The sequence below is a fragment of the Ornithorhynchus anatinus genome, chromosome 20 (assembly GCF_004115215.2).
Source record: "Ornithorhynchus anatinus isolate Pmale09 chromosome 20, mOrnAna1.pri.v4, whole genome shotgun sequence".
Classification (NCBI taxonomy): Eukaryota; Metazoa; Chordata; class Mammalia; order Monotremata; family Ornithorhynchidae; genus Ornithorhynchus; species Ornithorhynchus anatinus.
Window position 1 is genome coordinate 21037017 of NC_041747.1, and position 14412 is coordinate 21051428.

Here is a 14412-nt window from a genome sequence, read left to right on the forward strand (position 1 = left end):
ACAATATTGACCGCTGTCTTACCAGCAAAAAGTTTCTTGAGGTGAGACTGAATAACAGTAGGATTAGTCGACTGGCCCAATATTTCTAACAGGTCGTCGTCACCAATGAAATAGAACCTGGGAAATGCCGAGCGCTTTTCCTGTTCAAGAGAAATCAGAAATAGGTTTCTCTTACCAAATCATTCATTCATTCAATAGTATTTATTGAGCGCTTACTATGTGCAGAGCACTGTACTAAGCGCTTGGAATGAACAAGTCGGCAACAGATAGACAGTCCCTGCCATTTGACGGGCTTACAGTCTAATCGGGGGAAATCAGTAAACTAGTCCCATTTTTAGTCGACAAGCATCCTCAGACCCTAAATGCCTTACCTCCAAAAACTCATTCAGTGATTTTTGACATCTCTGAAGTTGATCCAGGATGGTAATCAAGGCGTTTCTCATTCCTGCTTGAGTGGTCAATGATGTCACCCTGTTGTCTCTCTTGATGTCTGCCATGATTGATCTGAAGAAATTAAACCATTTGCCAATTGTTCTATCACGTCAATCGTATTCATTGAGCGCTTCCTGTGTGCAGAGCACTGTACTACGTGCTTGGGAGAGTAAGTGAATATACGGGCCTACTCCAGGTTACTGCCACTCCATAATCCACGCAATCTCAGGAAACATTCTGCACTAGACTGTAAACTCATTATGAACAGGGAACACGTCTGCTAATTCTGTTGCACTGCACTCTCCCAAGCACTTAGTACAGTGCTCTGTACATAAGGGCTCAAGAAATACCACCGATTGATCTGATTTACTCCCACAGATGAAATTACTAATTGCTCCATCATCCCACTCTTATCCCAGACCTCCCATTTCCAGTGGCTTTCCTGCCCCACTTTCCATACCTCCTCTTCCTCCCATCTCCCCAGTCTCCTCATTAGAGAAGCCGAATGGCGTAGTGGAAAGACACCGGGCCTGGGAGTCAGAAGGTTATGGGTTCTAATCCCAGCTCCTCCACTTGTCTGCTGGGTGACTTTGAGTAAGTCACTTCACTTCTATGGGCCTCAATTACCTAATCTGTAAACTGGGGATTGAAAGAAAGAATGATCCCCAGGTGGAACAGGGACTGTGTCCAACCTGATTAGCTTGTATCCACCCCAGTGCTTAGTACAGTGCCTGGCACATAGTAAGAACTTTAATAATAATAATCATGATATTTAACAACTAGCTCCAATATTATTCATCTAGTTTTTTGGGTTTTTTAAAGAAAAACTATTCACAGTAACATGGACAGCAGCTGTTGCAAGCCAAGGCAGTCACTGGCCCTCCTGCCTCTTTTCCCTGCCCAGAAACAGGTATAAAGACATACTAGGGCAGGAACGGAAGGGTCTGGGGAGGAAAGAGCAGCATGGCTCTGTCCAAAGCTGCTAATCTCTCTTCCTGCCCATTTTACTTTTCCCAAAGAGGAGACATGGACCACAATCAAGAAGCAAACTGGGTTGCCAGGAGCTGTCACTATGGCTTTTTTGTTGTATTTTTTTAAATGGCATTTCTTAAGCACTTACTGTGTGTCAAACACTGTTCTAAGCGCTGGGGCAGGTACAAGCTAATTAGCTTGGACAACATTCCTGTCCTGCCTGGAAATCACAGTCTAAGTAAATCTGCGGCCAGACTATGGTTGTTTAGAAAGAGAATGAAAATAGTGGAGCTCGGTGGCAGGGGGAAGGGGAAGGGGAGAGAAGATGGAGGACCCAAAGACACGGGCGAGAATGGTGAGCTGGGAGCGGTTACAGGGGGAGAGAAAGGGAGTAGGAACCTGCTGGGAATAGGGAAGATGGAAGGAGGAAAGGGAAAGGACTTGCCAAGGATTTTCAATTACCTGTAGTGCTCAGCCACCACATGAGGTTCTGGAACTGACCTCACTTAACTGCACCCAATACGTTATTTATAAAGCTAGCCACCTTATAGCGTAGTCATATTAAGAAGCATGAAGCAGAGGAATGAAACTACTTGCAAAGATATCTTGTGTTAGATTAAAGGGTGCTGCCAGTGGGGCCAGAAAAATGGAAGCAGGGGTGACACAGAGACGAACGGACAGAGACGGCCGTGATCTAGGATTTCAGAGGAGCTGCCCCGAATTCAGGCCCTTTACACTGGAAACCGAGCTCCCAGTGGCTGCATCTATTCTTCCTCCTCGATCCTTGCTACACTGGCCACAGGGAGCTTAATAGCCACCCATCCGCTTAAAAATGCCTCCAGTACAATGTCTTAGAACCAACTGAAAAGTACACAACAGATACCGCAATTATTAGAGGTTAAGTGCTTACTCTATGTGAAGCACTGGTTTTAAGCACTGGCAAACACCACCCTTCTGATTCTAAGCAGAAACACACCTCTCTGATTACACTTACCTAAAATCTTCATCGACTCTGTTGAAGCGGGCTTGTTCTTTTGGCAAGGCACCCCGCCCGAAAATAGGCTCCAAATACACCCACTTCCTTTGAATGTGGTTTAAGTTCTGCAGGTACTCGTCTAATTCAGCAAGTTTTCTCTCCCAGATAGACACCTTATCTTCAAATCCTTTGTAATAAGGAGAGTCCTTCAGCGACTGCAGAAGACAGCGATTATCTCCGACCTGGTTCACTATGTCTTTCCAATCTTTAATCAGCTTCAGGGTTCTGCCTTGGCTGTCTTCGTAATCCGTTAAAGAAAACACCGCTCCCACTCCCCAGAGGTCAAGCTCACGCAAAGCTTCTCGGATCGTGACTTCGCCCTGTGCCCGACTGTTCAGATCCTATTTGACGCGAGGCACAGACAAGAGATGAAAGACCAAGATGGGATTAACGACGTATTTCAAGATCTCTGGACAACTCAGACTGTGCCCACCCTGATAATCTCGCATCTACCGCAGTGCTTAGCACAGAGTAGGCACTTACTACTACTGTTCACCATTTGAAAATAAAATTTTCGTAAGAAAGTTGGCCTTTAGTTCAATGGAAAAAAATGGTTTAAAACGCCCTGCTTTAATGATGATGAAAATATGAATAAGCAGCAGGGTCTAGTGGAAAGTGCATGAACCTGGGAGTCTGAAGGACCTGGGTTCCAATCCCAACCCCTCCACTTGTCTGCTCTGTGACCTAGGGCAAGTCACTTCACTTCTCTGGGCCTCAGTTACCTCATCTGTAAAATGGGGATGAAGACTGCAAGCCCCATGTGAGATGTGGACTGTGTCCAACCTGATTAAGTTGCATCTACCCCAGTACTTAGTACAGTACCTGAAACATAGTAAGTACTTAAATACCATTTAAATAAAAATGAATGGGGCTCAGTCTAAGTAACTACGCAGACAGACTACGGTTGTTTCGAAAACAAAATAGTGGGGCTTGGTGACGGAGGGGGGAAGAGAGCAAGAGGGGTCCAAAGAGATGGTTCATTCATTCACTCAACCATATTTCTTGAGTACTTACTGTGTGCAAAGCACTAAGTGCTTGGGAAGGTACAATCTAACATTGCTATTTTGTGGGCAGGGACACAATTCCCTGCCCATAACCATCTTACAGTCTAGAGAGGGAGACAGACACTAATATAAATTACAGATACAATCAAGACATTACAGTGAATTTAATTAGATCTATTTAAATTACAGCTATAATTAAATCACAGCTACAGTAAATTACAGATACAGAGATATACAGGTAAGGGAGAGTACGTGCTTAGTAGAGTGCTCTGCACATAGTAAGCACTCAATAAATACGACTGAATGAATAAATGGTCAATGGGGAGTAGTTAATAGGAAATAATACTGTGTCCAACAACGGTCTCGAGTGCACAATCAGTGACTTTATATATAAAAGGAAGTCATACCTTAAGCTCGGCAGCTTTGGCCACAATCACGTCGGCTACTCGGAGCAGATCTCCAAACAATAATTTTTCTAGGCTGGTTCCCCTAGGGAGGCCAAGTAGACGAAACAGGTCAAGCCAATGATCTGGAGAGAGATGCTCTCCCCTAACGTATTTCAGGACTGGGGTTGTCATCTGAAAAGGAAAGAAAAAGGAAATTAAAAAAAACCCCACAGATATACAAGATTACCACCCCATTTGCCCACTCTATTATATCTGCTAAAATTGTCATTTCAAATACAACTCAAGAGCTACGCTGAATGAATTTAAATATTATACTCAAAGTTCTCAATATAAAAACACAAGCTATTAAATCTTTTTTTTGAAGCCCTCTAGCACAATCTACATTTCTAAAACTCTTACTTTGTATTTATCAATTTCTGACTGTAACTTCACGGTCATTACTGAGTGTTCTTCCATTTTCCTCAGCCTGTCATGCCAAATCATCAAAAATTCATCAAAAAGGTAAGTCTTACTCCTGTAAAATAAGAAGAAATGTATCTTAAAACGTGCAGTATAAAAATCAGTTGGAAACATTACAAAGATTATATGAAAATCAAACCTAAAGGTAATCCAATCCTCTTTGGCTTTATCCTGGAACTCTTGATTGAACTCTTCATATAGTGCCCAAACTTCTGCACTACTCTCAATATCTTTACAGATGTCATGTGCCAATGAGAAATTAGGCTCTTCCAGGCCAAAATGACAGCAATCCTCCCTTATTAAAAAAAGAGAAAAGAAAAAACATAAGTATAAGGACGCAATGTAAATCTTAGAAAAACGGTCCACTATAATCCCTTCTTAAAGAACAAGGCATGTTGATTTGTGAGATTATCTACTAAACAATTTAGGCATATTCTCAACAAATAGTTTGACTATTTTAAAAGCAATAGTGTCATTTTAAGACCAGTTTTCAATTTGGAAGAAAAAAATTTGATCCACACCAGCACTGGGCAAGCTTAAGTCAAGTGCAAATCTGATGTTAATGGCAATTGCACTATGCAGAGATAATTAAAAACTTTTAGAGCTGTACTCCTCTGATACCAAGATACCAGGCTGACAACAGAAAGAATTCCAACCTTCTCCACGACCACCAACACCAGTTCTGAAACACTCCACTTAATTGCTGCCCTCTAAATTTCAAACAGCCTGGGGATGTGGATCTTCTGTCTTTTTATAGCCCTAAAACAAGGGCCAGATTTAACGCAGGAGCTCGTTGGATTTATGTACAGTTGTCCCCACCCCAGGAGACCCACAATATAGTCCTCTACTCTCCACTTCAATCAGCTCCCCCTCCCCTAAACACCTCCCAGGTGTGGCCACTTTTAACCTCATTCTCACTCCAGAGCCTTCATTTCCCTGCAGCTGGGGGCAGCTCCGAGAGGCCTGAAAGAGTCCTAGCCCTGGGCAACCCGGTTTAGCTGCGGGAAATCGGGGAGGGGAAAGCCCCCCAAGCCTGCAGGGAGAGAAGTGGAAGCAGAAGATTTACCACCTCACTTATCCTCTCTCCCCCTTCCTCCAGATCCCTCAGTTTTGAGGAAGCCAACCCACGTGGATGAAGCCCTGAGAAAGCCACAGGCGTAACAGCTACATCGATTAGCTAGTTAAAAGCTCCCACTACCTCGTGGTCCTGCTCGTTAGCCTTAATTAGTTCATAGCTGGGGGCTTAGTGAATGTTAATTAGAAAGTCCAGTCCTGACTGGGCTAGGAGAAAGGCCTCAAACCACCTTGCTTGATGGGAATCATTCAAAGCAGTGCACTGATCTAGAGTGAGTCAGTTTCTAAAGGAAAGAACAAAATTTAGCTGTTTTAAACGTGAATGAATGTACATCAGCTTCTTCCTGGTGGCTTCAAGGTCATCGAACTCGGCTTTTTTCTCCTTTATAGACTGAGCACTTCTCTCGAGGGCGTCTTGCTGGCCGGTTTCAATGATGTCGTCGCTTGGCTTCAGCTGATCCCAACGAGCTTTAAACTTTTCTAATTCTTGCCAGTAGACCTTGAGGCGTGACTTCACGTTTCCTTTCATCACTTCAATCTACAAACCATTATAGTTGGAAAAGAATAAGTGAGAATTCCAGTAACCTACCGACATTGGTTAAAATGACCACTTCCTAGTAATTCAAGGAATTTATCAGTTGAGCAGTGATATTTATCTCTGGGAAGTCCAGAACAGCAAGCAAATCCAGTAGGAAATTTCACACATGCCAGATGATTTCCGCAATTTAAAATCCTTACCCATTGACCTGCTTAGCAATCCAACAAACTACTGTCAAAGCAAAGTTGAAATCGTTTTGAGCTGCAGCTTTTTTATAATGAGAAAATTCTTAAAGTCATCTACTCGAAAGCATTAAGCACGTACCTGAATTCCCAACACTTCATTCTCTCTTACCTGATCTTTAATCATAAGTTGGTGACTTTCCATCATTAATTCAAATTTATCCCACTTAGCTCTCAGGTTACTAATTGTTTCTAAACCTCCACCTGCCACAGTCCTTAAAAGTCTGTTTTTATCTTCGGCTTCTTGGAACAGTGGCAAAATCTAAACATTGAAAAGGCATTTGGGAAACACATTCATACTTCATTCTTTGAAAACTTTATGCATTTTTTTTAATGTATACTTAGTCATTTTAACCGGTTTAGGAATTTCTATAGTAAATTATTATACATAGTTGTCCTTTGTGTTTGAAATGTCAAAAGTCATTGGGAAACAACAGGCAAAGATATTTTCCCTTTACTTCCACTGTAATCTACACATTTAGTCTGTGAGCCCCAAGTGGGACAGGGACTGTGTCCAACCCTATTTGCTTGTATTCAGCCAGTGCTTAGTACAGTGCCTGGCACACAGAGTAAGCACTTAAATACCATAATTATTACTATTTAGACGAGTGCTCAGCACACTGTAGGCAAATATGATTGACTGAGTGCTTTCAGGACTAACTGAATGTTTCCCGAGTTGGTCTCATTGATGCTCAGATTTAAATCTCTACTATTTAAAGACTCAACTGAACCCAAATACGTCCTTAGACTGCAAGCTCCCCGTGGATCAGGATAAATTCTACCATGTTGCACTGTACTTTCCCAAGCACTTGGCACAATGCTCTGCACATAGTAAGTGCTCAATAAATACCACTGATTGAAATAGTCCTTGGCCTGCTCTTACTTCATCTTTTTAAATACTTTCCAGAAAACAACTGTTCTAAGTTAAGCCTGGAGGTAAGGAGTGGCTAGGCCAACTAAACATTACCTGACCGATTTTTAACCGACAATAACAAGAGAACGGAGAGGAAACAATTACAAAATAATGATGGAACTTTAGCTTTCACTGCTAATGGCCAAGTGCAAACATTAGTTTCCTTGGACTGATTTTTTAAAAATGCTTACCTCTGGCTTCCTTGCTTGAAGTTTGGCATATTGTAAATTCGCATCACCTATTTCATCCACAGTCTGGGGCATAACTGTTAATGATTCCATAGCATTTGTGACAAATGAATCAATTTCTTGTAAATGAGCTGTGGGAATGGCAGAGTAGAGATTTAATTTCAACAAAATTATCCCTCATTGTAAATAGTTTACAAAAACTCTTTTGTTCCAGTATTACATGAGGCATCCTTTTTTGTGTTGTTAAGTGCTGGGTGAGATACAAGCTAATCAAATTGAACACCGTCCAGGTTGCACATGGGGCTCACAGTCTTAATCCCCATTTTACAGAGGAGGTAACTGAGGCACAGAGAAGAAGTGAAATGACTTGCCCAGGATCATACCACAGACAAGTGACAGAGCGTGGATTAGAACATGGTTCCTTCTGATTCCCAGCCCTGTGTTCTTTCCTCTAGACCATGATGCTTCTCCTATATTGCCAGAAAGGGACAGGAAGATTGTACATTCCAAGCGCTTAGTACAGTGCTCTGCACATAGTAAGCGCTCAATAAATACTATTGAATGAATGAATGAATGAAGAGAGCAGCAGAATCAGTGAACTGAGAATCCCAAACCATCTTCCCTCCAGAATCGGTGAACTGAGAATTGCAAACTTGCTTCCCGGCAGAATCAGTGAACTGAGAATCCTGAACAACCTAGTTATTCTGCATGGAAATTTCCATTCAAGTGGTTAGTCTCAGATCATCCTTATTACTTACATGTTAACTCAGAAAGCCTACATGGAACAAGCCCTTCTTCCTACAAGGATTTCTAAAGATAATTAAGTTAGATGTCTTGTTGGTGCTCTCCCTTGGGCACTAGAGACTATCTTCAGTTATGGGTGTTTGAGTGAAAAAGGAAGGGGTATAGACTGTAAATTTGTTGTGCGCAGGGAACATTTCAACCAACTCTGTTGTACTGTCATCTCCCAAGTGCTTAGTATAGTGCTCTGCACACAGTAAGCACTTAATAAATACCACTGATAGGTTAGATTAGGAAAAGGAAAGAGAAATCAAGTGGCTGAAAAGAAAATCTGAAGGGTTTCCTGTCTCACTATTAACAAGTGTTCCTTGTTTTCCACTATTTTACTTTCTGCAGCACTAAAAAAGTATGAGATCTTACATATAAATGATCTGACATGAAGTGCTCACAAGACAGACATTTTTAACTTAAATTAGTGATTTGTATTCTTGGTCCAAGACACTCTTAAGCTAACAGTCACTACTTCCTTCATTTTTAGACAGGGAGGGAGGGAAGGACTTTTAAGCTCCAAAAGCCTTGGAGGCAAAAGAAAAAAGAGGTGTAGGTCAAGAAAAACTTTTGCTTTAAGCCAACAGAATATTCCTTCCCTTATCCTTTTAACAAACGCCAGAGGTAGAATTAGAGTGGGAGGTACGTACGTGTACCACATAAAGGACTCAAGCTAATTTATATGCAGGATTCCATTGCATTTTTTTCCATTTTCATTCTCCCCCTCGAAACTCAAAGCTCCTTGTGGGCAGGGAACATCCCTACTGACTCTTGTCCTGTACTATCCTGAGTGCTTAGTACAGTGCTCTGCACACAGTAGTGCTCAGTAAACACCATTCGTTGATTTTCAAATTAGGACACATAACCTGCAGCTAATGTAGGTTCTTAAATATATGTGAGTGTTCTTTAGTTCATCTTTTTTTTTTACTTTAGGGGGCTAAACCATTTTCATTAAGAAACAAACATCTGTCCACACGTGAAAAGTGAGAGGGGTTGAAGATCCTAAAACTTTTTTGGGTTTTGTTTTGTTTTGTTTTTTCTTACCTTGAATAGACTTTCTCAAAGACAGAACAAGGGTATCGAATAACTTCTGGATAAGATCATCAATCACAGTCTTCACAGGGTTGCAATTAATATTTAAACAATCCACCTTGACAGTGCTGCAAAATTGAAAGTGACAGATTCTGAGGTAAACAAGACTGACTGAAGGTAACATTCTCATTAGAACAATGTGCTCTAATAAACTTTCTGAAAACCCTTACTTTAGGAGTCTTTAAATCGTGTTAAATTGCATCAAGCAAAAACACCTTGTCTGAAATGTTAACAAAGTAATGACTTTGGGTAATTCACTGAAATTTCTAATCCTCTAATGGCCTTTTTCAAAAACAGACATAATACTGCTTTAGAAATTCATAAATCAAATCCCCGAAATAGCCGATTTTAAATATTTGCTCAATCGAGCTCCAGGTGGTTACTTAAATGTTTACTAGAAATTATGTCTTAAGTCCAACCATGAAAAATAACATCCATTAAGAACAAAAGAGCAAGATAAATGACCTAAGAAAACTAAGGAAAGTTTACAGACCACCTAGGTAAGAATGCTAAAAATCTACTTTAGAGCTTCAAGGAAATCATTAGAAATCCGGTGGCATGCCAGAATTGTTAAATATTCAGTTGTAAAAATATTCATTTTACTTGGGTCAACAATTTAAACTGTGAATTTTGCAGTTCTATAAATGATTACCTAAAGTTATGGAATGGGGCATAAATCTGATAGAATAATATAAGGGGAAAATGTGGAGGATTTTTAAAAAATGGAAAATTAAATAATTAGAAAAGCAACAATTCACCAGGAATTTCCAAGCTATACTGATTGTATATACATAAAAATGATCAGAAGAGAGCACGGGCAGTAACGTTGCAAGAAACACTGTGGCTCAGTGGATATGGCACAGGCCTGGGAGTCGGCAGGACCCGGGTTCTGACCCCGGCTCTCCCGCTTGTCGGCTGTGTGACCTTGGACGTGTCACTTCACTTCTCTGTGCCTCAGTTACCTCATCTGTAAAATGGGGATTGAGACTGTGAGCCCAGTGTGGGACAGGGACTGTGTCCAACCCGATTAACCTGCATGTGCGCTAGCGCTTAGTACAGTGTCTGGCACATAGTAAGCAGTTTACAGATACCATTTAAAACAAAAATTCAAGCGATTAAATGCCATGTAAAGGGGATAATCTGCAGGAAGTCTTCCATGAAGCTAAATAAGAGGGTTCAAAACCAGCACGTGAGCAAGTACATGGTAATACACCAAGAAAAATAATCCTAACTATATGAGTACTCGGTGATAGGCCCTGAGCTACCAGTCACAATTCGGGAAAGGCAGTTTGATATCATTAGTGATCGTTCCTGTAAAAGGAGTCAAAAAAGAAAACCAAATGATCGGTATCATAGGCAGGAAATTAAAAAACCAAAGATCAAACATGTGAAGTGCATGTAGTCTGGTCACTCCATTTTAGGAAAGGATGACAGAACTGGAGAAAGTTCAGAAAAAGCCAACCGAGGTGATCAGACGGAAAGAGAAGCTTCCAAATGAGAGGCGGCTGAAAAGGATAATAATAATGATGACAATAATACTGATGGTATTTGTTAAGTGCTTACTCTGCGCCAAGCACTGTTCAAAGTACTGGGATTGAACAGGTTATCGGATTGTCATTCATTCATTCATTCAATAGTATTTAGTGAGCGCTTACTATGTGCAGAGCACTGTACTAAGCGCTTGGGATAAACAAGTCGGCAACAGGATTGTCCCACGTGGGGCTCACAGTTTTAATCCCCATTTTACAGACGACCTAACTGAAGCCCAGAGAAGTTAAGTGACTTAGCCAAAGTCACACAGCTGACACCTGGCGGAGCCGGGATTAGAACCCACGACCTCTGACTCCCAAGTCCGGGCACTTTCCACTGGGCCACGCTGCTTCTCTTTCAAAGCCTTATTCAAATCTCATCTCCTCCAAAAGGCCTACCCCTAGTGCTTAGAACAGTGCTCTGCATACGCTAAGTGCTTAATAAATACTATTTCTACCCAACTACTATTCCACCTCCACTCCTGTAAAATAAGCGCTATGGGTCGCTCACTGTGCAGAGCACTGGGGTAGGTACTATACAATCAGATGGGACTCAGTCCTTGATCCGCATGGGGCTCACAGTCTATAAGGGAGAGACAGACCAGGTGTCCTACATGACCACTAAAATTAAAAAAAATACATTTTTATTTACACAAATATCTCCCTACGAACACCTCTTCCAGAATATCTAGTTTCTCATGCAACCCCCCCCCCCACTATTATCCTCATACCTTGGAAGTTGTTCCACTTCTTTTCCCTTTCCTTTTAGTGCTTTAAAGTTTTTCTCCCAATCTTGAACAGTGAAGAGGTGTTTCTCCACTAGAGCTTCCATATCTACTTGTCCAATTACTACCCATTCCTTTTCAAAACAAAAAACAATTTTGATTATTTAGAAAGACAGCACCATAAGAAACAATGACAAACAACTCTATCAATTACTATTCGAAAGATTAGGATTTGCCTAGCGAACTGCTTTAGAAAAACCAGTGTAACGCAAAAAAATAAGCTGCGGTCTAGGAATTCAGAAGGCTATTCATTCTAACCACTTTTCCGTGACTGACTCACTTGCCATGTTTTCATAAGCGGAGAAACCCAGAACGTAATTTAGACCGAACGATAAATCCTGGAAAATTTTCACCACTCGACTGAGAGACTAAACGGATCAATGGCCATGGTCAGAATCCATTACTCTTATTAGAATCACATTTCTGAGCAGCCAACCATCCATGTTCTTCCACTGATGAAGACAAGGATGCTGTCCGGTTTAGGATAAATCATTTTTAATCCCTTCATGCCTCCAATCTTTGAGCTTTCGACTGTGGACAACACCTACCAATTTCATCTGGTTTGTAAAAGCTGAAAAATGGACAGAGTGTTTTACAGACTTGACGTGCACGAAAAAGAGTAGTTCAAAGATGAAAACTTGCTCCTCTCGCTCCTAACGTTGCTTTGGCTTTTAATGCCTGGATCGATTCAACAGAACTCCAAACGGACAACTTGGTGGCTGTAGTATTCATTACTTTATTGAATCTTTTTCGGTCTAGCCTGATGAGAAATGGCTATATTATGGTTAATAATTAATAATAATACTTACGTACTATGTGCCAGGCACTGAACTAAGCACTGGGGTGGAGTCCATGTCCGACATGGCGCTCATAGTCTCGATCCCCATTTTACAGATGAGGTAACTGAGGATCAGAGAAGAAGTGACTTGCCCAAGGTCACACAGCAGACAAGTGGCAGAGGCAGGTTTAGAACCCATGACCTTCTTACTCCCAGGCCGACGCTCTATCCACTAGGCCACGTTGCTTCTATACCCTTTTTCAACTTTAAACTCAAGTCAATTCTCCTTAGCAAAGAGCCTAAGAACATCATCAACATTTCTAATTTTCACTACCCGGGCAAGCAGGGTGAAAAGAAACTAGGAGAAGTGGAAGGGGCCTGAAGGTTTCCTCTGCCACCAGACTGCCAAATCCCATAGCTTGGGAGATAATGTGCCCAGCCCTTACACCACTGGATCTTCCTATCATCCCCTGCTCCAGCCCCGGAAGGGATAAAGCGGCACGGACAATTGGAGGCCGCCTCAATTTTCCTTAAGGTCGAGAAGGCTGGGGCTGCCGTGAATGTTGGATGCCGAATCACAAAGAGCCTGCACTTGATCTTTCTTACCGTATTTATCGCTGTCATTTTTTATGCTGTTTTTGTTTTATTGCTTCATCTTTCCTTACGGGACAACCACCAGCCTCCTTTCCCTATTTTGCTCTTCAACTGTGAGCCCCTTGCGACCAAGCACCATGACAATTTCACCTGTGATTTTATTCCGAGCACTTAGGTGCTTTGCATTAAGTGGGTACTTAAATATTATTATTTCTACTAATCCTCACTACGCTCCACTTAAAATAGCACTCTAAACTGCGCACTATATTGAAGTGCAGTGTTTAGCAGTAGACTGAACTTTGTTGGGTTTTTCTGGAGGGGTTTTTTAGCACAGTGCTACACAGGAGGGTCTTTCTCACCCTCGGCTTCCCGAGTCACCATTGACAACAGATCCTGGGATATTTCACTCAATTCAAAACCTTATCTCTAAAAGATCGCCCCAACTACCCTCTTCTGGAAACTCTGCAGAGGCGATGAAAGCGGACGTCAGAATTAAATGCCCTAAGGGAACAGGTAGGGAATAGCTAATCTTATTGGTCGTGGTGCACGCTGTGGACATATAAAGAGGTTAAGTGATTTCTTATCGTCATGTCAAAATGGAAGCCTAGGAGCCAGATAAGCAGCCTTCAAGTCAGGATAACGATCTTCCAGCATTGCGGCTATTCTGGCTGACACGCTCTGCTAGCAGGCTCAGGGAATCTGATAGATAAATCAATACTGACTGTCACTTCTTATTTCACTGAGGAGGATTTGCTTGGTGTAGTGACTCACTGGATTGCAAAGTCCACTCAACAAATGTCTGTGGAGGAGAATGCTGGCACCAAGAAAAAACGCAAGTGGACTCTAGTCTTTATTACAGAAGGTTTACGATAAATACAAGACCTACATAAAACATTAGGTATAAATGCATTTCAGCGAACTACAGTGGGAAAAAAAATACATATTTTATACCTAAAACAACATGAAGACAAACAAAAACGTAAGCAGCAGAAACTACAGTATAGGCTTTCTTACGTGAGGTTCACATGCCTCAGGTTAGAGAAGTGGTGTTGCTACAGCCAAGGGATCTAAACAATAGGGATGGTTTGACAATGATGGAAGCTCCAGAGCTATGAAGATGGAAAATGAGAATTTTCATGGTGAAATCGTTAATGAAAACGAGGCATTTTAACTTCAAAGATATGTCATTTCTGAAACAGGAGGTCAAAGAGCCTGTAGGTCTCCGTGCATAACGAGAACCCGATTTTTTCCCCATCAACGATTTGTATTTATTGAGCATTTACTGTGTGCAGAACACTGTATTTAGCACTTGGGAGAATACAATATAAAAAATATAACACAGTCGCTGCCCACAATGAGCTTTCCCTTTAAAAACGTACAGCGTAGAGTTGAGAGCAATCTCTTTTAAATTCAGAATATTTAAAACAAACTCATATCTAATAACGGACTATTCCAAATTTTAAGACGACAGAAGTAGAAGCAGATATTACCAGGGTGAGGATGCCAACTTTAGAATTCCTCTCTCCCTTGCTCTCTAACCAAGTTCTAATGTCCTTAGCTTCAAGGTTGAGACTTAATCT

General features: G+C 41.5%; 1 protein-coding gene across 1 annotated transcript in view; it reads right to left on the reverse strand.

Annotated features, from left to right (window-relative positions):
* Positions 1 to 14412, reverse strand: part of DYNC2H1 (dynein cytoplasmic 2 heavy chain 1) — a 194561-nt gene that overhangs the window by 161281 nt on the left and 18868 nt on the right. The window contains 11 exon segments of the mRNA XM_007666838.4: positions 23 to 140; positions 372 to 504; positions 2399 to 2781; positions 3852 to 4022; positions 4251 to 4365; positions 4450 to 4605; positions 5717 to 5922; positions 6277 to 6426; positions 7269 to 7396; positions 9099 to 9214; positions 11407 to 11534. Of these exon segments, the coding sequence (XP_007665028.2) occupies positions 23 to 140; positions 372 to 504; positions 2399 to 2781; positions 3852 to 4022; positions 4251 to 4365; positions 4450 to 4605; positions 5717 to 5922; positions 6277 to 6426; positions 7269 to 7396; positions 9099 to 9214; positions 11407 to 11534 (1804 nt within the window).